The sequence below is a fragment of the Coregonus clupeaformis genome, chromosome 7 (genome assembly GCF_020615455.1).
Source record: "Coregonus clupeaformis isolate EN_2021a chromosome 7, ASM2061545v1, whole genome shotgun sequence".
Lineage (NCBI taxonomy): Eukaryota > Metazoa > Chordata > Actinopteri > Salmoniformes > Salmonidae > Coregonus > Coregonus clupeaformis.
In genome coordinates this window covers 55,933,708-55,957,661 of record NC_059198.1, presented here as the reverse complement: position 1 = coordinate 55,957,661, position 23,954 = coordinate 55,933,708, and the positions used below count along the sequence as shown (strand labels likewise).

At 45.1% G+C, this 23,954-nt stretch overlaps 1 protein-coding gene across 1 annotated transcript in view; it reads left to right on the top strand.

Moving 5' to 3' along the window:
- The window catches only part of LOC121569959 (divergent protein kinase domain 2A), a 120,972-nt gene that overhangs the window by 21,073 nt on the left and 75,945 nt on the right, over positions 1-23,954 (top strand). The window contains exon 2 of the mRNA XM_041881325.2: positions 12,512-13,392. Coding sequence (XP_041737259.1) covers positions 12,739-13,392 — 654 coding nt within the window. The 5' untranslated portion in view covers positions 12,512-12,738. The remainder of the gene's footprint in view (positions 1-12,511; positions 13,393-23,954) is intronic.

The window sequence follows — 23,954 nt, the reverse complement described above, 5'->3', positions numbered from 1 at the left end:
AACCAAAATAGAACTTTTTGGTAAAAACTCAACTCGTCGTGTTTGGAGGACAAAGAATGCTGAGTTGCATCCAAAGAATACCATACCTACTGTGAAGCATGGGGGTGGAAACATCATGCTTTGGGGCTGTTTTTCTGCAAAGGGACCAGGACGACTGATCCGTGTAAAGGAAAGAATGAATGGGGCCATGTATCGTGAGATTTTGAGTGAAAACCTCCTTCCATCAGCAAGGGCATTGAAGATGAAACGTGGCTGGGTCTTTCAGCATGACAATGATCCCAAACACACCGCCCGGGCAACGAAGGAGTGGCTTCGTAAGAAGCATTTCAAGGTCCTGGAGTGGCCTAGCCAGTCTCCAACTCCCTCCAAAGATTTTCTATGGGGTTGAGATCTGAATGTCCATGTTGCCCAGCGACAGCCCCAAAACATCACTGCTCTAGAGGAGATCTGCATGGAGGAATGGGCCAAAATACCAGCAACAGTGTGTGAAAACCTTGTGAAGACTTACAGAAAACGTTTGACCTGTGTCATTGCCAACAAAGGGTATATAACAAAGTATTGAGAAACTTTTGTTATTGACCAAATACTTATTTTCCACCATAATTTGCAAATAAATTCATAAAAAATCCTACAATGTGATTTTCTGGATTTTTTTTCTCATTTTGTCTGTCATAGTTGACGTGTACCTATGATGAAAATGACAGGCCTCTCTCATCTTTTTAAGTGGGAGAACTTGCACAATTGGTGGCTGAATAAATACTTTTTTTCCCCACTGTATACTGCACTGGACTCTACTGTGCTGTCCAGACTTGTGAAACATAGACGTTGAAACTGTAGCAGGTGACCCAACGGTGGTTTGACGGCCTAATTCCAAGACAGATTTTTCGGAAATTCTGTTACCAATTTGGTAACAGAGTTTTTTGTGTTTCAATCACTTAATAATTAATAAACCAAATAGATGTCAGTAAAAACACGAACTAATTAGTAGGTCTACCTTTACTTGTTACTTCTATGAACTTTCATTAAACAGGCTGGTGGTGTAATGGTGTGGGGAATGTTTTCCTGGCACAAGTTAGGTCCCTTGATACCAATTGAGCAACGTTTTGAATGGCACACCTTGTAGAATCCATGCCCCGAAGAACTCTGGCTGTTCTGGAGGTAAAGGGGGGTCCGACCCGGTACTAGATGGGTGTACCTAATAAACTGGCCGGTGAATGTATTTTGCTAAATACGTCTTGACCTTTATCCTTTATCTGTGTGAGGCAGCCAGGTGGTTAAATGTCACAGTCAATTGTATTCAGGCTTTTAGGCTCAAACAGGCTTAATCCTTCTAAAGGTTAAGGGCCATGGATCAACTGGAGTCCATCACCAACCGCACGTTTCACATTAAACCTGTTTTTTATTTATTTATTTTTACACATTTTAATCATCTTCCTGTTAACAAAGAACAGATGAGGAGGGATTTCACAGATCAGGCCTGCAGCGTGTCATCTTAGTAATTAGTATCAAAGGTCAGGCTCATAATGAAGGTGATCCCCCACACCTGAGGGCTGTGTTCAGTACCTTTTTGTTATGTTCTGGAATGTTCAATTGGTGTACCAGTTGTAAAACGGGGAGGGGTTGGGGGAACGCTGTCGGCATGGGAACGCTGTCGGCATGGCCACTGCCCTTTAAAAAAAAAAAAATGGGTCACTAATTGCTTCAATCCATACCCACCAAAAGTAAGCGAACCCAAAGTCTGTTCAAGAACGTACAAGAACGTTTTGGGGAAACGTGTCGTTCAGTACAAATCGTTCCGCAAAGTAGCGAACGTTCAAGCGAACTGAACGCACCTTAGATCTCCCTCCTGATCTGGGCCTGCGTTCATGTCTAGATGGGATGCAGCTCTACTAACCTGCTACATTCATTCTCCTAATCTGCTGCATAAATTCTGTGTTCACATGATCAATGGTAATTGAATAGAGATCATACCGGACAGGGGATGTTCAAGTGTTCCTCTGCAGCAATTGACTCCTAACTCTCTCTGTATTAGAAGACAGCCAGGCAGCCAACCCTTTTGAGACTTCTTATCAACATTTGGTTTTTACCTCTTGTGGTCCTCCCGTTCTCGTTCTCTCTCTCTCGTTCTCGCTCCCTCTCTCGTTCACATTCTCTCTCTCGTTCTCTCTCTCGCTCGTTCTCGCGCTCTCGTTCACACCAGTCTCAACGTCAACAGTGAAGAGGCGACTCCGGGATGCTTACCTTCTTGGCATTTACAAAGAAAAAGCCATATCTCAGACTGCCCATTTAATATTTTCTTTTTATTGGCCAGTCTGCCTAGAAGGTCAGCATCCCGGAGTCGCCTCTTCACTGTTGACGTTGAGACTGGTGTTTTGCGGGTACTATTTAATGAAGCTGCCAGTTGAGGACCTGAGGCACCTGTTTCTCAAACTAGACACTAATGTATTTGTCCTCTTGCTCAGTTGTGCACCGGGGCCTCCCACTCCTCTTTCTATTCTGGTTAGAGCCAGTTTGCGCTGTTCTGTGAAGGGAGTAGTACACAGCGTTGTACAAGATCTTCAGTTTCTTGGCAATTTCTCACGTGGAATAGCCTTCATTTCTCAGAACAAGAATAGACAGCAATTGCTGATGCTCCAGATACTCAACTAGTCTCAAGAAGGCCAGTTTTTTTGCTTCTTTATCTGCACAACAGTTTTCAGCTATGCTAACATAATTGTAAAAGGGTTTTCTAATGATCAATTAGCCTTTTTAAAATGATAAACATGGATTAGCAAACACAACGTGCCATTGGAACACAGGACTGATGGTTGCTGATATTGGGCCTCTGTATGCCTATGTAGATATTCCATTAAACATCAGCCGTTTCCAGCTACAATAGCCATTTACAACATTAACAATGTCTACACTGTATTTCCGATCAATTTGATGTTATTTTAACGGACAAAAAAAATTGCTTTTCTTTCGAAAACAAGGACATTTCTAAGTGACCCCAAACTTTTGAACGGTAGTGTATGTAGAAGAACCCCTTTACCTTCTAACGACTCAGTATTATAGACACTATGTCCTGGGATTCCCTATGATCTTCTATGTAGAAGAACCCCTTACCTTCTAACGACTCAGTATTATAGACACTATGTCCTGGGATTCCCTATGATCTTCTATGTAGAAGAACCCCTTACCTTCTAACGACTCAGTATTATAGACACTATGTCCTGGGATTCCCTATGATCTTCTATGTAGAAGAACCCCTTACAGTATTATAGACACTATGTCCTGGGATTTCCTATGATCTTCTATGTAGAATAACCCCTTACCTTGTAACGAGTCTTGTGTAGCTTGTGAGTGTCATAGAGCAGAACATGTTACACGTGTATGTTCATGAGTCTCAGCTTTTTATAGATTGGATTGAGCTAAAATCTTTCTGACTCTACAGATGTTTTTGTATAACAGACCTGGACACGGGGCCCTTCGGGATCCAAATGCAGAAGACCAATCCAATGTTACAACCCAGAAGTCTTTAGCTCAAACACACAATGTTTAAATGGAGCTCGACGGTGGGACTCATTGAGTTAAAGGTGTTGCCCTGCTTTCCCTCTGTTTGTTTTTTTTATTATGGAAATACCTGAACTATGATTGGTTAATTGTTCCGTGTACTGTGCACCTTCACCTTGGAATGGATTGAGATTCATTCAGCATTGAACTGGCAAATGAGACATTATGCAGGTTGCTTTCTCTCTGTGTTGAGAACTTTTGTATTTTACTTGGAGGTGCTAGATGGGTGGATAATTTCTTAAATCATTAATTCTATTTTTGTTTTTAGTCTGGTAGAATGAGGGTTGAGGAGGAGAAGAGAAGTGCTGCAGGGTGAATGCCTGCTTGGCGTTAGTTTCCTCTCAGTAATGGGCTTGGCATACTGCTGCTACAGTCTGCCGACACAGAGGTGTGACATTTCCACTGACTGTGTGTGTCTTTGTCTGTCTGTCTGTCTGTCTGTCTCTGCTCTCTCCCACTCAGCCAGCCACTACGTCGCTGTTAGCCGCTACTCTCTTCGCTGTTCCCTCCCAGCCCTGTGTCACTTCATATCTTTGCCACCTCGAAGTGAGCGTTCGTCACGCGCAAATCATGTTATCTGCTAGCTCCTCTCCTGCTCATTAGCTGTTTCCCTCTCAAGTCTGTGGCGTCCCTTTTTAATAGCCATGTATTAATGAGCTCTAATTGAGAATGGGCAATTTGCATGGTCATAGCCATTGAATCTAACAAAGACACTTGTATATTGTATTGCCATTAAGCAGAGCAGGGGCTACTGCTCTGCTACAACATGGTTCTATCTAGAACACAGACAAATGGTTTGTGCGGAGTCTTTGTTAGGGCAGTCGTTCCATGTCATTTCAACAACCAGTTTCAGTGTCAGTTCTCCATGTTTGACAAGTAGTATGAAGCTGCGGCTTGGAGTATTGGTTCTCCATACTATGAAATGTATTCCCTGTGAATCTGGTGAATTTTTTTTTTTTTTTTTTTTTTTTTTTCCTGTTCAGAGAAATTAGTAATTTGAAGTCTCTTGCACTATTTAACATTAAAATAGTGTGAAAATACCAGGCGTTGACTACTGTTCCTGCTTTACCGCACACTCTTTTATCCATCGCTTGTGTTTATTTAATAGATCACAACATTTCCTTTGCAACTTTGGGTAAAAACAACAGATTTAGCTCTTGAAAATAAATTGTTTGGTCATCGTCACAAATCAAGTCAGTTCTCCATGGAAAGCAATTCAGTTTGTCCTTGAAAGTATATTTCAAAAAAATTATTTTCAGGAATGCTAAACGATTTCAGAACAATCTGAGATGGTGGGTGTCAATCCTTTTTTTTAGTTGAAACGACCCTAAATAGGTGAATTTATTGCTGGGCTTCTCCCTCTCCGGTGCTGAGTTCTCTGCATCGCTGGCTCCCTCTGAACCTCACTAACAGATACTTTCACACTTCGCCTCAGGACCAACGATCTCTCCCTCTCTCCCGCTCTCTTCTTCGCTCTCATTCAACCTGGCTTTATTGGCATGGCAACATGTTTAGAAAAACAACGGTGACAAAAACCAGCAAAGCGAATGAAACAAAAACAATCGGACATTAACAGTAAACATTACACACATGGGATATTTCAAGAGTATAACAACATTTAAACATTATTATTATTAGTGGTAAATAAATGTAGCATAACATTATTTAAAATGTTACAAGCTATTGTGCAAATAGTAGAATGTATGAATGGTGGAAATAAATAGGCAGATAAATATATGATATATTTTGTTGGTGTTTCTGACTCACTGGTTGACCTTTTCTCGTGGCAATGGGCCCCAGATCTTGCTGCTGTGTGGTATTTTGTTTTATGGGCGTTAATCAATGTTTGATTTGTTTTCAAATTCTTTGTGGGTCTGTGTGATCTGTGGGAAATATGTACGGTGCCTTCAGACCCCTTGACTTTTCCCACATTTTGTTACGTTACAGCCTTATTCTAAAATTGATTAAATTGTTGTTTTTTTCTACAATCTACACACAATACCCCATAATGACAAAGCAAAAACAGATGTTTTAGAAAAAATGGAAATCTCACATGTACATAAGTATTCAGACCCTTTACTCAGTACTTTGTTGATGCACCTTTGGCAGTGATTACAGCCTCGAGTCTTCTTGGGTATGATGCTACAAGCTTGGCACACCTGTATTTGGGGAGTTTCTCCCATTCTTCTCTGGAGATACTCTCAAGCTCTGTCAGGTTGGATGAGGAGCATCGCTGCACAGCTATTTTCAGGTCTCTCCAGAGATGTTCGATCAGGTTCAAGTCCGGGCTCTGGCTGGGCCACTCAAGGACATTCAGAGACTTTTCCTGAAGCCACTCCTGCCTTGTCTTGGCTGTGTGCTTAGGGTTGTTGTCCTGTTGGAAGGTGAACCTTTGCCCCATTCTGAGGTCTTGAGCGCTTTGGAGCAGGTTTTCATCAAGGATCTCTCTGTACTTTGCTCCGTTAATCTTTCCCTCGATCCTGACTAGTCTCCCAGTCCCTGCCGCTGAAAAACATCCCCACAGCATGATGCTGTCACCACCATGCTTCACCGTAGGGATGATGCCAGGTTTCCTCCAGACGTGACGCTTGGCATTCAGGTCAAAGAGTTCAATCTTGGTTTCATCAGACCAGAGAGTCTTGTTTCTCATAGTCAGAGTCCTTAGGTGCCTTTTGACAAACTCCAAGCAGGCTGTTATGTGCCTTTTTCTGAGGAGTGGCTTCCGTCTGGCCACTATGCTATAAAGGCCTGACTTGTGGAGTGCTGCAGAGATGGTTGTCCTTCTGGAAGGTTCTCCCATCTCCACAGAGGAACTTTGGAGTTCTATCAGAGTGACCCACGGGTTCTTGGTCACCTCCCTGACCAAGGCCCTTCTCCCACGATTGGTCAGTTTGGCCGGGCGGCCAGCTCTAGGAAGAGTTTTAGTGGTTCCAAACTTCTTCCATTTAAGAATGATGGAGGCCAATGTGTGCTTGGGGACCTTCAATACTGCAGAAATGTTTTGGTACCCTTTCCCAGATCTGTGCCTCGACACAATCCTGTCTCGGAGCTCTACGGACAATTCCTTCAACCTCATGGCTTGGTGTTTGCTCTGACATGCACTGTCAACTGTGGGACCTTATATAGACAGGTGTGTGCCTTTCCAAATCATGTCCATCAATTGATTTTACCACAGGTGGACGCCAATCAAGTTGTAGAAACATCTCAAGGTTGATCAATGGAAACTTAGTCTCATAGCAAAGAGTCTGAATACACACATATACACTGCTCAAAAAAATAAAAGGATCACTTAAACAACACAATGTAACTCCAAGTCAATCACACTTCTGTGAAATCAAACTGTCCACTTAGGAAGCAACACTGATTGACAATAAATGTCACATGCTGTTGTGCAAATGGAATAGACAACAGGTGGAAATTATAGGCAATTAGCAAGACACCCCCAATAAAGAAGTGGTTCTGCAGGTGGTGACCACAGACCACTTCTCAGTTCCTATGCTTCCTGGCTGATGTTTTGGTCACTTTTGAATGCTGGCAGTGCTTTCACTCTAGTGGTAGCATGAGACAGAGTCTACAACCCACACAAGTGGCTCAGGTAGTGCAGCTCATCCAGGATGGCACATCAATGCGAGCTGTGGCAAGAAGGTTTGCTGTGTCTGTCAGCGTAGTGTCCAGAGCATGGAGGCGCTACCAGGAGACAGGCCAGTACATCGGGAGACGTGGAGGAGGCCGTAGGAGGGCAACAACCCAGCAGCAGGACCGCTACCTCCGCCTTTGTGCAAGGAGGAGCAGGAGGAGCACTGCCAGAGCCCTGCAAAATGACCTCCAGCAGGCCACAAATGTGCATGTGTCTGCTCAAACGGTCAGAAATGGACTCCATGTGGGTGGTATGAGGGCCCGACGTCCACAGGTGGGGGTTGTGCTTACAGCCCAACACCGTGCAGGACGTTTGGCATTTGCCAGAGAACACCAAGATTGGCAAATTCGCCACTGGTGCCCTGTGCTCTTCACAGATGAAAGCAGGTTCACACTGAGCACGTGACAGAGTCTGGAGACACCGTGGAGAACGTTCTGCTGCCTGCAACATCCTCCAGCATGACCGGTTTGGCGGTGGGTCATGCTGGAGGATGTTGCAGGCAGCAGAACGTTCTCCACGGCGTCTCCAGACTCTGTCACGTGCTCAGTGTGAACCTGCTTTGGGGGGCCGTACAGCCCTCCATGTGCTCGCCAGAGGTAGCCTGACTGCCATTAGGTACCGAGATGAGATCCTCAGACCCCTTGTGAGACCATATGCTGGTGCGGTTGGCCCTGGGTTCTTCCTAATGCAAGACAATGCTAGACCTCATGTGGCTGGAGTGTGTCAGCAGTTCCTGCAAGAGGAAGGCATTGATGCTATGAACTTGCCCGCCCGTTCCCCAGACCTGAATCTAATTGAGCACATCTGGGACATCATGTCTCGCTCCATCCACCAACGCCACGTTGCACCACAGACTGTCCAGGAGTTGGCGGATGCTTTAGTCCAGGTCTGGGAGGAGATCCCTCAGGTGACCATCTGCCACCTCATCAGGAGCATGCCCAGGCATTGTAGGGAGGTCATACAGGCACGTGGAGGCCACACACACTACTGAGCCTCATTTTGACTTGTTTTAAGGACATTACATCAAAGTTGGATCAGCCTGTAGTGTGGTTTTCCACTTAAATTTTGAGGGTGACTCCAAATCCAGACCTCCATGGGTTGATAAATTTGATTTCCATTGATAATTTTTGTGTGATTTTGTTGTCAGCACATTCAACTATGTAAAGAAAAAGATTATTTCATTCATTCAGATCTAGGATGTGTTATTTTAGTGTTCTCTTTATTTTTTTGAGCAGTGTGTGTGTGTATATATATATCACATACATACAGTGGGGAGAACAAGTATTTGATACACTGCCGATTTTGCAGGTTTTCCTACTTACAAAGCATGTAGAGGTCGGTAATTTTTATCATAGGTACACTTCAACTGTGAGAGATGGAATCTAAAAAAAAATCCAGAAAATCACATTGGATGATTTTTAAGTAATTAATTTGCATTTTATTGCATGACATAAGTACTACGGCCCTGAGGAAAGAACTATGTGTGTTTTATTATCAAATACTTGTTCTCCCCACTGTATATACAGGGACAGGTCCAGGGTCAGTGCCAATACCATATTTACTATGTGCAGGGATAGATATTGGTAAGGTGACCAGGCATCAGGATATATGATAAACAGAGTAGCAGCTGCGTGTATGGAAGTGTGTGCATGTGTTTGGAATCAGTATGAATGTGTGTGAGCAAATGAAGTGTTTGTGTGTTGTAGTGTGTGTGTGGAGTCCTGTGAGTGTTCAAAGGGTCTGCAGATAGTCTGTGTAGCCATGTTTTGATAAATAAAAAACAGTCTTATGGCTTGGGGATAGAAGCTGTTCAGGACCCTGTTGGTGTCAGACTTGTTGCACCGGTACCACTTGCTGTGCAGCGGCAGAGCGCACAGCCTACGGCTCGGGTGGCTGGAGTCTTTTTAACAATTTTCCGGTCCTTCCTTTCACACCGCCTGATATAGAGGTCCTGGATGGCAGGGAGCTCGGGCCCAGTGATGTACTGGGCTGTCCGCGCCACCCTCTGTTGCGCCATGCGATAGAGGGCGGTGCTGTTGCCATACCAAGCGGTGATGCAGCCAGTCAAGATGCTCTCAATGGTGCATCTGTATAATTATTTTGAAGATTTGAGGGCCCCGTGCCAAACCTCTTCAACCTCCTGAAGGGGAAGAGGCCTTCTTCACGACTGCGCGTGTGTGTGTGGACCATTTTAAGTTCTTAGTGATTTGGACACTGAGGAACTTGAAGCTCTTTACCTGCTCCACTACTGCCCTGTCAATGTGGATGGGGCCGTGCTCGCCCCCCGTTTCCTTTTGCGGTATGACGGTAATTCTACATTAGCTACAGTGCAACCCTAGAGTGGCAACACACATTCTAAGTGATTTCAATGTGTCTTTTTTCCATTCTGTTAAAATCTAGGCATTATCTTTTAACCAAAACGTTGACTTGACTTTAGATAAACTCTTGGGTGGACTGTTGCAAGCAGGTAAATATAATGTTTATTGTAATTCTATAGATAGAATATAAATAATTATGGACACTTTGAATACAGTGTTTGTCATGACAACGAATGCGAGGGAGGAGTGATTGTGACAGGAACCAATGTGTTTCCTTTAAGGGACTGTATAATCTTTGGCTGCATTAAATATTTCTTCATGTAGCCAACATATTCGTGCTTCACCCAATCCTCTTTGATTTTAGAAGAAACTGTTACACAAACATCTTGCTGATCTACACCATCGCTGGAATCAGGCTGTATTAGCTAGCTACGTTTGCTCTGACTCAGTACATTTATTAGCTAGCTAGCCAGCTAACTGGCGATTCACAATTTAGCTACAACTTGCTAAGAAAAGACAAACTAGCTGTTTGCAGATGTAAGAAACACAAACTAATAGTGTAATTATAGAAAGCTAGTGGATTTATATTAAGAAGCAAAGTGAAAACGGCATCGTTGTCATCAATATTGTAGCATGTGCTGCTTTGACTGAACGCAAGTGTCTCGTGGTCAAGCAACGGCACATTAAGTGATGCGACAACGCTAGGTCTGTGTGCATCAGTATCTTCTAAATCAAAGAGAAATAGGCGAAGCATGAATATGTCGGCTACATGAAATAGCTCAGAGAGAACATTTAATGTAGCCAAAGATTAAAGGGTCCACTAGGCAACACTGACCAACACTTTGGTTCCTACCTTGTCACAATAACTGCTCCCTGGCATTTTCATTCGTTGTCATGGCAAAAAAATGCATTCAAAGTGCCCACTATTATCTTTTTAACTATATAATTTAGAATAGTCATTCTGTTTCCATGATTCCAACTGTTCACCCAAGTGTTTTGATCTAAAAACGGAAATCAAACACAATTGCAACATTTGGTTAAAAATAAGGCCTAGATGTTTTGCCCATATCGCACAGCCCTTCATGGCAGTGTGGAAATGCCAAATTTCATGAAAATGCAAACAATGATTTTTGGTTGTTTAATTGAACAGCATAGACCCATTTGAAATCACTTAATGTTGCCACCGTAGGGTCATGCACCACTCATAAATCACATTTAGAACGTTTTATTATTCAAAAACAACAAATACTGTCATACCATCAAACATTTAAAAAAGTGTCTGATATTTTGGCCATATTTCCCAGCCCTAGATTCTTCTAAAGTCGGCAGTTATGTAAAATGACCTAGAATTGCATAAAATGCTTTTATAAAAGGACACATTTCCCCCGGATCCTACGCTACTAGGAAATGGTCCCCCCATGTGTGCAACTTCTGTAAGCTCCTCTACTCTACTGCTCTATGACACTACTCAAGTTAGATGATATTCATGCAATGTTTTTAATATACTGTAACTGCTGTAGCCAGCTTGCCTACAATTTGTGATGAGTGAGTGTGTTGTTGCAAAAATAAATGGAAGGATAACTAGCTACAGAGGCAGTATGAATTTTGAGATATTAATTATGAAAGTCATTATTTTTAAGGGGGGGTTGCCCTTTTTTTTGTTTTGAGCACCTGCCCCTGAAAGGTCCGGACCCTGACAGGAGGGGACTAGGCACACACCCCTGTGGTGCCCATGTGTTGAGGGTTAGCGTGGCGGAGGTGTTGTTGCCTACCCTCACCACCTGGGGTCGGCCCGTCAGGAAGTCCAGGATCCAGTAGCAGAGGGAGGTGTTCTGTTCCAGGGTCCCTAGCTTGGTGACGTGCTTGGAGGGGACGATGGTGCTGAACGCTAAACGGTAGTCCAATGAACACCATTCTCACATTTAGTATTCCTCTAAGCTAGGTGGGTAGTGTGGAGCGCAATTTAGATTGCGTTGTCTATGGGGCGGTATGCAAATAGGAGTGGGTCTGGGATGATGGAGTTGATGTGTGCCATAACCAGCCTTTCAAAGCACTTCATGATGTCAGATACAGGTCGGTAGGCATCGTGGCAAGTAGTCTTAGATTTCTTAGGAACAGGAATGATGGTGGTCAGCTTGAGACGTGGGGATTACAGACTGGCGACAAGGAGAGGCTGAAAATAACTGTGACTCTGCCTGCCAGCGGTTCTGGACATGCTCTGAGAACGCGCCCTGGATTACCGTCCGGACCTGCAACCTTGCAAGTGTAGACCTGATTTAAAAAAACCTTACTCACGTCGCCTCGGAGAGCGAGACCACCCCGTCCTCTGGGTCGGTGGGGGCCCCTCCTGTATGGCTCTGTGTTTTGTTTTTTGTCGAAGCACAAAAATGCATTGAGTTGGTCTGGTAGAGTGGCATCGTTGAGCAGATCACGGTTGGGTCTTCCTTTGTCATCCGTAATGGACTGTAGCCCCTGCCACCTGCGGCTGGCGTCAGAGCCTGTATAATATGATTCCACCTTGTTCCTATATTGTCCTTTTTGCTTGTCTGCGGAGGTCATTAGTGGGACTTTTTGTAATTGTTCCGGTCCTCAGCTGTAGACTCGTGGTTTACTGCGATAGCCCTGCGTTCTGTAGTTTAGCGCCAACCTCTGTGTTAATCCAGGGCTTTTGATTGGGGAAGCAGCGAACCTTCACTGTGGGGACAACGTCGGTGACTGAGGTGGTTAGCTCGTCAACGCTATTGGTGTAGCCCCGGAACATATTCCAGTCAGCACTAGCAAAGCAGTCCTGTAGCTGGGCACACATTTATTTTTAAGTTGGAACCCCGGAGATGAATAACATAGCTTTTTTTCCATTGGTTATCCATAAACCCAAAGGGCCATGTTCCATGCCTCAACTATTGTGAAAACAATCATTTTTGTATTTCGCTGGGCTATGGTGTAATGTTTTTTTCTCTCTGTCTCTGTGTCTCGCTCTGTCTCTCTCTCTGTCTGTCTGATGCAGGCCGAGGTCGAGGCTCCAGGTTCCACAGACGGGACTCGACTTTGTGTCAGAGTTTGGCATGGGGTTACTGTGCCAGCCTTGCCCCTACCGGGCACTGTAGATGATTCCCCAGCGCAACATGACAGCGAGGCAGTGAGGCTCAGCTGGCCCCCCGACCCGACGATACTCTCAACACCCCCTTTTACTACCCTAACTGCTGACCCCTGACCTCTCCATCCCGTCCCACCATGATGCGTTTCCTGCCTCTGAAGCTGGGCCGCCTCTACCGCTGTCTGAAGATCCTACTGGTGGTGGGCCTGTTTGTTATCCTCCTGATGAACACCCACAACCTGTTCGCCTCCTTCCAGAAGAACGAGCTGACGGACCGCCGCTTCATCAACCTCAACAAGTGCCCCGCCTGCTTCGGCACCAGCTGGTGCAGGAAGTTCATGAACGGCCAGGTGTCCTTCGAGACCTGGGGCCGCCTGCGCTTCCTGGATGTCTTCAACGTCAAGAACGTGTACTTCGCCCAGTACGGCGAGCCGCGGGAGGGGACGAGACGCGTGGTGCTCAAACGCCTGGGATCCAACCAGGAGCTGGCGGACATAGACCAGAAGATCTGTAAGAGAGCAACGGGCCGGCCACGCTGCGACCTCATCCAGGCCATGTACAAGACGGAGTTCGCCAGGCTGAACGGGGACGTGAGGCTGCTGACCCCCGAGGTGGTAGAGGGCTGGTCCGACCTGGTGCACTGCCCCTCCCAGAGGCTGCTAGACAGGGTGGTGCGGCGCTACGCTGAGACCAAAGACTCTGGCAGCTTCCTGCTGAAGAACCTCAAGGACACAGAGAGGATGCAGCTGCTGTTGACCCTAGCCTTCAACCCTGAGCCCCTCGTACTACAGGTAGGAACTAAAGCCTTTTAATACCCTTCAACCCTGAGCCCCTCGTACTACAGGTAGGAACTAAAGCCTTTTAATACCCTGCACTCTTCTACTGTGATTCCTCTATATTGTTGTGCGTGTTTGAGCTTGACTACATTGTTATTCAGGTAGAGTCACTTTGAGAATGATTACACTGTTCTTCAGGTAGTCACTTTTTCATTTCCCTCTTCGATGTTGTTTCTTTTTAATCCCCCTCCCTTGTCCTCATTGTTTTGTATGGGTTATTGACTTTGAAGTGAGCTGCCATGGTCCTTGATAAACTATTGAGGACTGCAGACACTGACCTGTTCAAAAGAAACCAGTGGAAGCCCAAAAGGCCTGTTGGACTGTTAGCCATCTATATACCATGCCTTCAGAAAGTTTTCACACCCCTTGACTTGTTCCACATTTTGTTGATACAGCCTGATTTTTAAAATGGATTACATTTAGATTTTTTTATCACTGGCCTACACACAATACCCCATAATGTCAGTGGAATTATGTTTTTTGAAATTTGTACAAATCAATTTAAAAGGAAAAGCTGAAATGTCTTGAGTCAATAAGTATTCAACCCTTATTCAAGTTCAGGAGTAAAAATGTGCTTAACAAGTCACATAAAAAGTTGCATGGACTGTTTAACGTGAATATTGAATGACCTCATCTCTGTACCCCACACATACAATTATCTGTAAGGTCCCTCAGTCGAGCAGTGAATTTCAAACACAGATTCAACCACAAAGACCAGGGAGGGTTTCCAATGCCTCGCAAAGGGCGGCACCTATTGGTAGATTGGTAAAAAAAAAAAAAAAAAAAAATGGTCTGGAGCCCTGACCTCAACCCCATCTAACACCTTTTGGGATGAATAGGAACGCCGACTGCGAGCCAGGCCTAATCGCCCAACATCAGTGCCCGACCTCACTAATGCTCTTGTGGCTGAATGGAAGCAGCAATGTTTTTTTACAATGAAACCAATGTGTGGGGGGGGGGGGTAGTTCGTATATATATATTATGACTGCATTTTGTGACGTTTTATTTGTTTTGGTCTTTCGGCTTGTTCGGCTGTTTGTGCAAAAAAAATTCTCGAGGTAAACTGAAATTCGGAGTCAAAGTCTAAACCCCTTCGTCGGTCATTGGTCAACAGTAAGGATTCTTCCATTTTTAAGTGTTTTCATGCAAAAAAAATATGTGCTTGAGAAATACTGCACCAAACATCTTAGTTTAAATATCAAACTAAGCTCCTCAGCAAAACGTCAACATTTAATGAGAGACTTCTTGAGTTATCTTAGATGAATTCAGACTATGTTGAGGCTACAGCATCTCGAGATGGACAAACGGTACTGTTGCCGCTTTTTCTCGTTTTTCAAGCAAATGTCTTTTTAGGGGAGTATGCGAGTGAGCACACTCGTTCGGTTCGCCTAGCCAAGGTCCTCTAGTGGCCTCACCTGACCTGCCTCAGGTGATAAAGTCTGATGAGGCTTAGTGGTTGTCCTGGCCTGACCTGCTCCTGCTAAAGCCTTCAGGAGGCTGTCGGTAGACTGAGAAAACAGGTCTTGTACTGATCTAGGATCTGTTTTCCCTTTTAGATCCTTGTGCGGGCTCTGACCTGCCCTGCTAAAGACATTTTCTTTTTAAATGGAGAGCCAGCACTTTTATTGCCATGACTGATCAAAACTGTTTTTCTTGTCTCTCTGCAGCAGACATGTAGAGAGCAATATGTTTTGGAACATGAAATCGCAATAAAATCGCAGTATCGAATCTCAAAACGTGTGTGTATATATAGAATCGTGAGAATCTCAATAGGTATCGTATTGGCACCTAAGTATTGTGAGATGTCCTGGCAATTCCCAGCCCCAGAGAGGCTGTCAGTCAATCAGCAGAGGAGCAGAGCAAGGCTGGGTGTAGAATAGGGTAGGACCTGGCTGTCAGTCAATCAGCAGAGGAGCAGAGCAAGGCTGGGTGTAGAATAGGGTAGGACCTGGCTGTCAGTCAATCAGCAGAGGAGCAGAGCAAGGCTGGGTGTAGAATAGGGTAGGACCTGGCTGTCAGTCAATCAGCAGAGGAGCAGAGCAAGGCTGGGTGTAGAATAGGGTAGGACCTGGCTGTCAGTCAATCAGCAGAGGAGCAGAGCAAGGCTGGGTGTAGAATAGGGTAGGACCTGGCTGTCAGTCAATCAGCAGAGGAGCAGAGCAAGGCTGGGTGTAGAATAGGGTAGGACCTGGCTGTCAGTCAATCAGCAGAGGAGCAGAGCAAGGCTGGGTGTAGAATAGAGTAGGACCTGGCTGTCAGTCAATCAGCAGAGGAGCAGAGCAAGGCTGGGTGTAGAATAGGGTAGGACCTGGCTGTCAGTCAATCAGCAGAGGAGCAGAGCAAGGCTGGGTGTAGAATAGGGTAGGACCTGGCTGTCAGTCAATCAGCAGAGGAGCAGAGCAAGGCTGGGTGTAGAATAGGGTAGGACCTGGCTGTCAGTCAATCAGCAGAGGAGCAGAGCAAGGCTGGGTGTAGAATAGGGTAGGACCTGGCTGTCAGTCAATCAGCAGAGGAGCAGAGCAAGGCTGGGTGTAGAATAGGGTAGGACCTGGCTGTCAGTCAATCAGCAGAGGAGCAGAGCAAGGCTGGGTGTAGAATAGGGTAGGACCTGGCTGTCAGTCAATCAGCAGAGGAGCAGAGCAAGGCTGGGTGTAGAATAGGGTAGGACCTGGCTGTCAGTCAATCAGCAGAGGAGCAGAGCAAGGCTGGGTGTAGAATAGGGTAGGACCTGGCTGTCAGTCAATCAGCAGAGGAGCAGAGCAAGGCTGGGTGTAGAATAGGGTAGGACCTGGCTGTCAGTCAATCAGCAGAGGAGCAGAGCAAGGCTGGGTGTAGAATAGGGTAGGACCTGGCTGTCAGTCAATCAGCAGAGGAGCAGAGCAAGGCTGGGTGTAGAATAGGGTAGGACCAGGCTGTCAGTCAATCAGCAGAGGAGCAGAGCAAGGCTGGGTGTAGAATAGGGTAGGACCTGGCTGTCAGTCAATCAGCAGAGGAGCAGAGCAAGGCTGGGTGTAGAATAGGGTAGGACCTGGCTGTCAGTCAATCAGCAGAGGAGCAGAGCAAGGCTGGGTGTAGAATAGGGTAGGACCAGGCTGTCAGTCAATCAGCAGAGGAGCAGAGCAAGGCTGGGTGTAGAATAGGGTAGGACCTGGCTGTCAGTCAATCAGCAGAGGAGCAGAGCAAGGCTGGGTGTAGAATAGGGTAGGACCTGGCTGTCAGTCAATCAGCAGAGGAGCAGAGCAAGGCTGGGTGTAGAATAGGGTAGGACCTGGCTGTCAGTCAATCAGCAGAGGAGCAGAGCAAGGCTGGGTGTAGAATAGGGTAGGACCTGGCTGTCAGTCAATCAGCAGAGGAGCAGAGCAAGGCTGGGTGTAGAATAGGGTAGGACCTGGCTGTCAGTCAATCAGCAGAGGAGCAGAGCAAGGCTGGGTGTAGAATAGGGTAGGACCTGGCTGTCAGTCAATCAGCAGAGGAGCAGAGCAAGGCTGGGTGTAGAATAGGGTAGGACCTGGCTGTCAGTCAATCAGCAGAGGAGCAGAGCAAGGCTGGGTGTAGAATAGGGTAGGACCTGGCTGTCAGTCAATCAGCAGAGGAGCAGAGCAAGGCTGGGTGTAGAATAGGGTAGGACCTGGCTGTCAGTCAATCAGCAGAGGAGCAGAGCAAGGCTGGGTGTAGAATAGGGTAGGACCTGGCTGTCAGTCAATCAGCAGAGGAGCAGAGCAAGGCTGGGTGTAGAATAGGGTAGGACCTGGCTGTCAGTCAATCAGCAGAGGAGCAGAGCAAGGCTGGGTGTAGAATAGGGTAGGACCTGGCTGTCAGTCAATCAGCAGAGGAGCAGAGCAAGGCTGGGTGTAGAATAGGGTAGGACCTGGCTGTCAGTCAATCAGCAGAGGAGCAGAGCAAGGCTGGGTGTAGAATAGGGTAGGACCTGGCTGTCAGTCAATCAGCAGAGGAGCAGAGCAAGGCTGGGTGTAGAATAGGGTAGGACCTGGCTGTCAGTCAATCAGCAGAGGAGCAGAGCAAGGCTGGGTGTAGAATAGGGTAGGACCTGGCTGTCAGGTAGGGAAGGGTGCTTGACCTTTTTCTTTGACTGTTCGAGTACTGGCATGACTCATCAGTTAGATACATTCTTATATTTCTGTAGCACGCGTGTGTAGCGGGAGTGGTCAGAACAGACATGGAGGGGAAAGGGAATTCAGGGTGCAGAACTGTGTGATGCTGTTTTTTTTTTTTTTTTTTGTGTGTCCCGCAAATGCACATGTACAAGTGGAACGCTGGAGTCAAAGCAAATTTAATGTGGTCTTCAAGACAACATTTTGACCAAATAGTTTAACAGTAAAAAAAAAAAAAAGAAGAAAAAAAAAGAAAAGTTAAAGATCCAGTTTTGACGTCAGTTCGAGTTCTGAATGACTCATGCCCATCTCTACTGTCAGGCTGGGTGGAAACTAGGTTGATCTACTGTCAGGCTGGGTGGAAACTAGGTTGATCTACTGTCAGGCTGGGTGGAAACTAGGTTGATCTATTGCTTATACAGTACATTCGGAAAGTATTCAGACCCCCTTTTTCCACATTTTGTTACGTTGCAGACTTATTCTAAAATTGATTAAATACACATTTTTCCTCATCAACCTACACACAACACCCCACAATGACGAAGTGAATACAGTTAAATTTTTTTGCTAATGTATTAAAAATAACAAACAAATACCTTATTTACATAAGTATTCACACCCTTTGCTATGAGTCTCGAAATTGAGCTCAGGTGCATCCTGTTTCCATTGATCATCCTTGATGTTTCTTCAACTTAAATTTAATTGATTGGACATGATTTGGAAAGGCACACACCTGTCTATATAAGGTCCCACAGTTGACAGTGCATGTCAGAGCAAAAAACAAGCCATGAGGTTGAAGGAATTGTCCGTAGAGCTCCGAGACAGGATTGTGTCGGCACAGATCTCGGGAAGGGTACAAAAAAATAAATATGCAGCATTGAAGGTCCCCAAGAACACATTGGGCTCCATCATTCTTAAATTGAAGAAGTTTGGAACCACCAAGACTCTTCCAAGAACTGTCCGATCGGCCAAACTGAGCAATCGGGGGAGAAGGGCCGTGGTCAGGGAGGTGACCAAGAACCCGATGATCACTCTGACAGAGCTCCAGAGTTCCTCTGGAGATGGGAGAACGTTCCAGAAGGACAACCATCTCTGCAGCAGTCCACCAAACAGGCCTTTATGGTAGAGTGGCCAGACGGAAGCCTCTCCTCAGTAAAAGGCACATGACAGCATGCAAAAGGCATCTAAAGGACTCAGACCATGAGAAACAACATTTCTGGAGAGACCTGAAAATAGCTGTGCAGCGACGCTCCCCATCCAACCTGACAGAGCTTGAGAGGATCTGCAGAGAAGAATGGGAGAAACTCCCCAAATACAGGTGTGCCAAGCTTGTAGCGTCATACCCAAGAAGACTCGAGGCTGTAATCGCGGCCAAAGGTGCTTCAACAAAGTACTGAGTAAAGGGTCTGAATACTTACACTACCGTTCAAAAGTTTGGGGTCACTTAGAAATGTCCTTGTTTTCGAAAGAAAAGCAATTTTTTTGTCCATTAAAATAACATCACATTGATCAGAAATACAGTGTAGACATTGTTCATGTTGCAAATGGCTATTGTAGCTGGAAACTGCAGACGTTTTTTTTTTTTTTTAATGGAATATCTACATAGGCGTACAGAGGCCCATTATCAGCAACCATCAGTCCTGTGTTCCAATGGCAAGTTGTTTGCTAATCCAAGTTTTTCATTTTAAAAGGCTAATTGATCATTAGAAAACCCATTTGCAATTATGTTAGCACAGCTGAAAGCTGTTGTGCTTATTTAAAGAAGCAATAAAACTGGCCACCTTGAGACTAGTTCAGTATCTGGAGCATCAGCAATTGTGGGTTCAATTACAGGCTCAAAATGGCCAGAAACAAATAACTTTTTTCTAAAACTTGTCAGTCTATTCTTGTTCTGAGAAATGAAGGCTATTCCATGCGAGGAATTGCCAAGAAATTGAAGATCTCGTATAACACTGTGTACTACTCCCTTCACAGAGCAACGCAAACCAGAATAGAAAGAGGAGTGGGAGGCCCCGGTGCACAACTGAGCAAGAGGAGAAATACATTAGTGTCTAGTTTGAGAAACAGGCGCCTCACAGGTCCTCAACTGGCAGCTTCATTAAATAGTACCTGCTAAACACCAGTCTCAATGTCAACAGTGAAGAGGCGACTCCGGGATGCTGACCTTCTAGGCAGAGTTGCAAAGAAAAAGCCATATCTCAGACTGGCCAATAAAAAGAAAAGATTAAGATGTACAGTCTGAGATATGGCTTTCTCTTTGCAACTCTGCCTAGAAGGTCAGCATCCCGGAGTCGCCTCTTCACTGTTGACATTGAGACTGGTGCTCCACCATTGCTGATGCTCCAGATACTCAACTAGTCTCAAAAAAGGCCAGTTTTATTGCTTATTTAATCAGCATAACAGTTTTCAGCTGTGCTAACATAATATGTAGATATTCCATTAAACATCAGCCGTTTCCAGCTACAATAGCCATTTACAACATTAACAATGTCTACACTGTATTTCTGATCAATTTGATGTTATTTTAATGGACAAAAAAATAGCTTTTCTTTGGAAAACATGGACATTTCTAAGTGACCCCAAACTTTTGAACGGTAGTGTATGTAGAAGAACCCCTTACCTTCTAACGACTCAGTATTATAGACACTATGTCCTGGGATTCCATATGATTTTCTATGTAGAAGAACCCCTTACAGTATTATAGACACTATGTCCAGTGATTTTCTATGATCTTCTATGTAGAAGAACCCCTTACCTTCTAACGACTCAGTATTATAGACACTATGTCCTGGGATTCCCTATGATCTTCTATGTAGAAGAACCCCTTACAGTATTATAGACACTATGTCCTGGGATTCCCTATGATCTTCTATGTAGAAGAACCCCTTACAGTATTATAGACACTATGTCCTGGGATTCCCTATGATCTTCTACAGTGGGGAAAAAAAGTATTTAGTCAGCCACCAATTGTGCAAGTTCTCCCACTTAAAAAGATGAGAGAGGCCTGTAATTTTCATCATAGGTACACGTCAACTATGACAGACAAAATGAGGAAAAAAAATCCAGAAAATCACATTGTAGGATTTTTTATGAATTTATTTGCGAATTATGGTGGAAAATAAGTATTTGGTCAATAACAAAAGTTTCTCAATACTTTGTTATATACCCTTTGTTGGCAATGACACAGGTCAAACGTTTTCTGTAAGTCTTCACAAGGTTTTCACACACTGTTGCTGGTATTTTGGCCCATTCCTCCATGCAGATCTCCTCTAGAGCAGTGATGTTTTGGGGCTGTCGCTGGGCAACACAGACTTTCAACTCCCCTCCAAAGATTTTCTATGGGGTTGAGATCTGGAGACTGGCTAGGCCACTCCAGGACCTTGAAATGCTTCTTACGAAGCCACTCCTTCGTTGCCCGGGCGGTGTGTTTGGGATCATTGTCATGCTGAAAGACCCAGCCACGTTTCATCTTCAATGCCCTTGCTGATGGAAGGAGGTTTTCACTCAAAATCTCACGATACATGGCCCCATTCATTCTTTCCTTTACACGGATCAGTCGTCCTGGTCCCTTTGCAGAAAAACAGCCCCAAAGCTTGATGTTTCCACCCCCATGCTTCACAGTAGGTATGGTGTTCTTTGGATGCAACTCAGCATTCTTTGTCTTCCAAACACGACGAGTTGAGTTTTTACCAAAAAGTTCTATTTTGGTTTCATCTGACCATATGACATTCTCCCAATCCTCTTTTGGATCATCCAAATGCACTCTAGCAAACTTCAGACGGGCCTGGACATGTACTGGCTTAAGCAGGGGGACACGTCTTGCACTGCAGGATTTGAGTCCCTGGCGGCGTAGTGTGTTACTGATGGTAGGCTTTGTAACTTTGGTCCCAGCTCTCTGCAGGTCATTCACTAGGTCCCCCCGTGTGGTTCTGGGATTTTTGCTCACCGTTCTTGTGATCATTTTGACCCCACAGGGTGAGATCTTGCGTGGAGCCCCAGATCGAGGGAGATTATCAGTGGTCTTGTATGTCTTCCATTTCCTAATAATTGCTCCCACAGTTGATTTCTTCAAACCAAGCTGCTTACCTATTGCAGATTCAGTCTTCCCAGCCTGGTGCAGGTCTACATTTTTGTTTCTGGTGTCCTTTGACAGCTCTTTGGTCTTGGCCATAGTGGAGTTTGGAGTGTGACTGTTTGAGGTTGTGGACAGGTGTCTTTTATACTGATAACAAGTTCAAACAGGTGCCATTAATACAGGTAACGAGTGGAGGACAGAGGAGCCTCTTAAAGAAGAAGTTACAGGTCTGTGAGAGCCAGAAATCTTGCTTGTTTGTAGGTGACCAAATACTTATTTTCCACCCTAATTTGCAAATAAATTCATTAAAAATCCTACAATGTGATTTTCTGGATTTTTTTCCCTCAATTTGTCTGTCATATTTGACGTGTACCTATGATGAAAATTACAGGCCTCTCTCATCTTTTTAAGTGGGAGAACTTGCACAATTGGTGGCTGACTAAATACTTTTTTTCCCCACTGTATGTAGAATAACCCCTTACCTTGTAATGAGTCTTGTGTAGCTTGTGAGTGTCATAGAGCACAACATGTTACACGTGCATGTTCATGAGTCTCAGCTTTTTATAGATTGGATTGAGCTAAAATCTTTCTGACTCTACAGATGTTTTTGTATAACAGACCTGGACACGGGGCCCTTCGGGATCCAAATGCAGAAGACCAATCCAGTGTTACAACCCAGAAGTCTTTAGCTCAAACACACAATGTTTAAATGGAGCTCAACGTTACATTTTTTATAAATGTGCAAACATTTCTTAACCTGTTTCTGCTTTGTCATTATGGGGTTATTGTGTGTAGATTGATGAGGGGGGAAAAAAACAATTTAATCAATTTTAGGATAAGGCAGTAACGTACCAAAATGTGGAAAAAGTCATGGGGTCTGAATACTTCCGAATCCCAGTTGTCACACACCCATGAAGGAGAGTGTAGTGTAATAATAATAATAATAATAATAATAATAATATGCCATCTAGCAGACGCTTTTATCCAAAGCGACTTACAGTCATGCGTGCATACATTTTTTTGTGTATGGGTGGTTCCGGGGATCGAACCCACTACCTTGGCGTTACAAGCGCCGTGCTCTACCAGCTGAGCTACAGAGGACCACCCATACACAAGCCCTGGTTGCTAGGTTTCAGGTTGTCACTAGATCAGAATCCTTATGTCAGTAGAGCTTTGTGTAGGACAGGCACTGATTGGTTGATTGATGGTTGCTAGGTTGAGGCCAGCCAAGCCCTCTGTAAATTACAGGGTATGAATCCTCTTCCTCCTTCCGCCATTGATGCTAAGTGACTATGCTAAAGATCAATCAGACCCAAAACAACCTGCAGATTCTTCAGCCTGGCCCCGCGTTCTTGTCGGGCTGTATCACTGTCTGCTATGGCAACTGCTCTACCCGCAACCGCAGGGCTGTCCGGAGCGTGGTGTGGTCAGCCCAACGTATCATCGGGGGCGTACTGCCTGCCCTCCAGGACATTTACGCTACCCAGTGTCAGAGGAAGGCCAAGACGATCATCAAGGACCTCAGCCACCCGAGCCACGGCCTGTTCACCCCGCTACCATCTAGAAGGCGGAGACAGTACAGGTGCATCAAAGCAGGAACAGAGAGACTGATAAACAGCTTCTATCTCCAGGCCATCAGACTGTTAACCAGTCACCACTAGCTGGCCTCCGCCCAGTACCCTGCCCTGAACCTTAGACACTGTCACTAGCCGTCAGTATTCCCTATGTAGTGCACTCCCCCTACAGGCTCTTGTCAAAGTAGTGCACTATATAGGGAATAGGGTGCCATTTGGGATGTATCTAAATGTCTGATTACTCTTTTGGCGGTTTAGCAAATATGTACTGCATAGAGTTGTGCCATCACAAACAGTCAATATTAGTAACATTATGTACTCTACAGACAAGTCTTTCACAGTCATCTTTTCAGTAATCTCAGACACCCAGAACTGAAATCTCGCGTAATTGCTTCAGATGCTCGATAAGGGGCTCGATTGTTTTCCTGTTCACCCTGCTACCATCTAGCAGGCAGGTGCATCAAAGCTGGAACTGAGAGACTGATAAACAGCTTCTATCTCCAGGCCATCAGACTGTTAACCAGTCACCTCTAGCCGGCCTCCGCCCAGTACCCTGCCCTGAACCTTAGACACTGTCACTAGCCGGCTACCACAACCGGTACTCTACCCTGCACCTCAGAGACTGCTGCCCTATGTACATAGTCATGGAACACTGGTTACTTTAATAATGTTTACATACTGTTTTACCCACTTCATATGTATATACTGTATTCTAGTCATGGTTCATCATATATAACTACTGCTGTGCACACCATT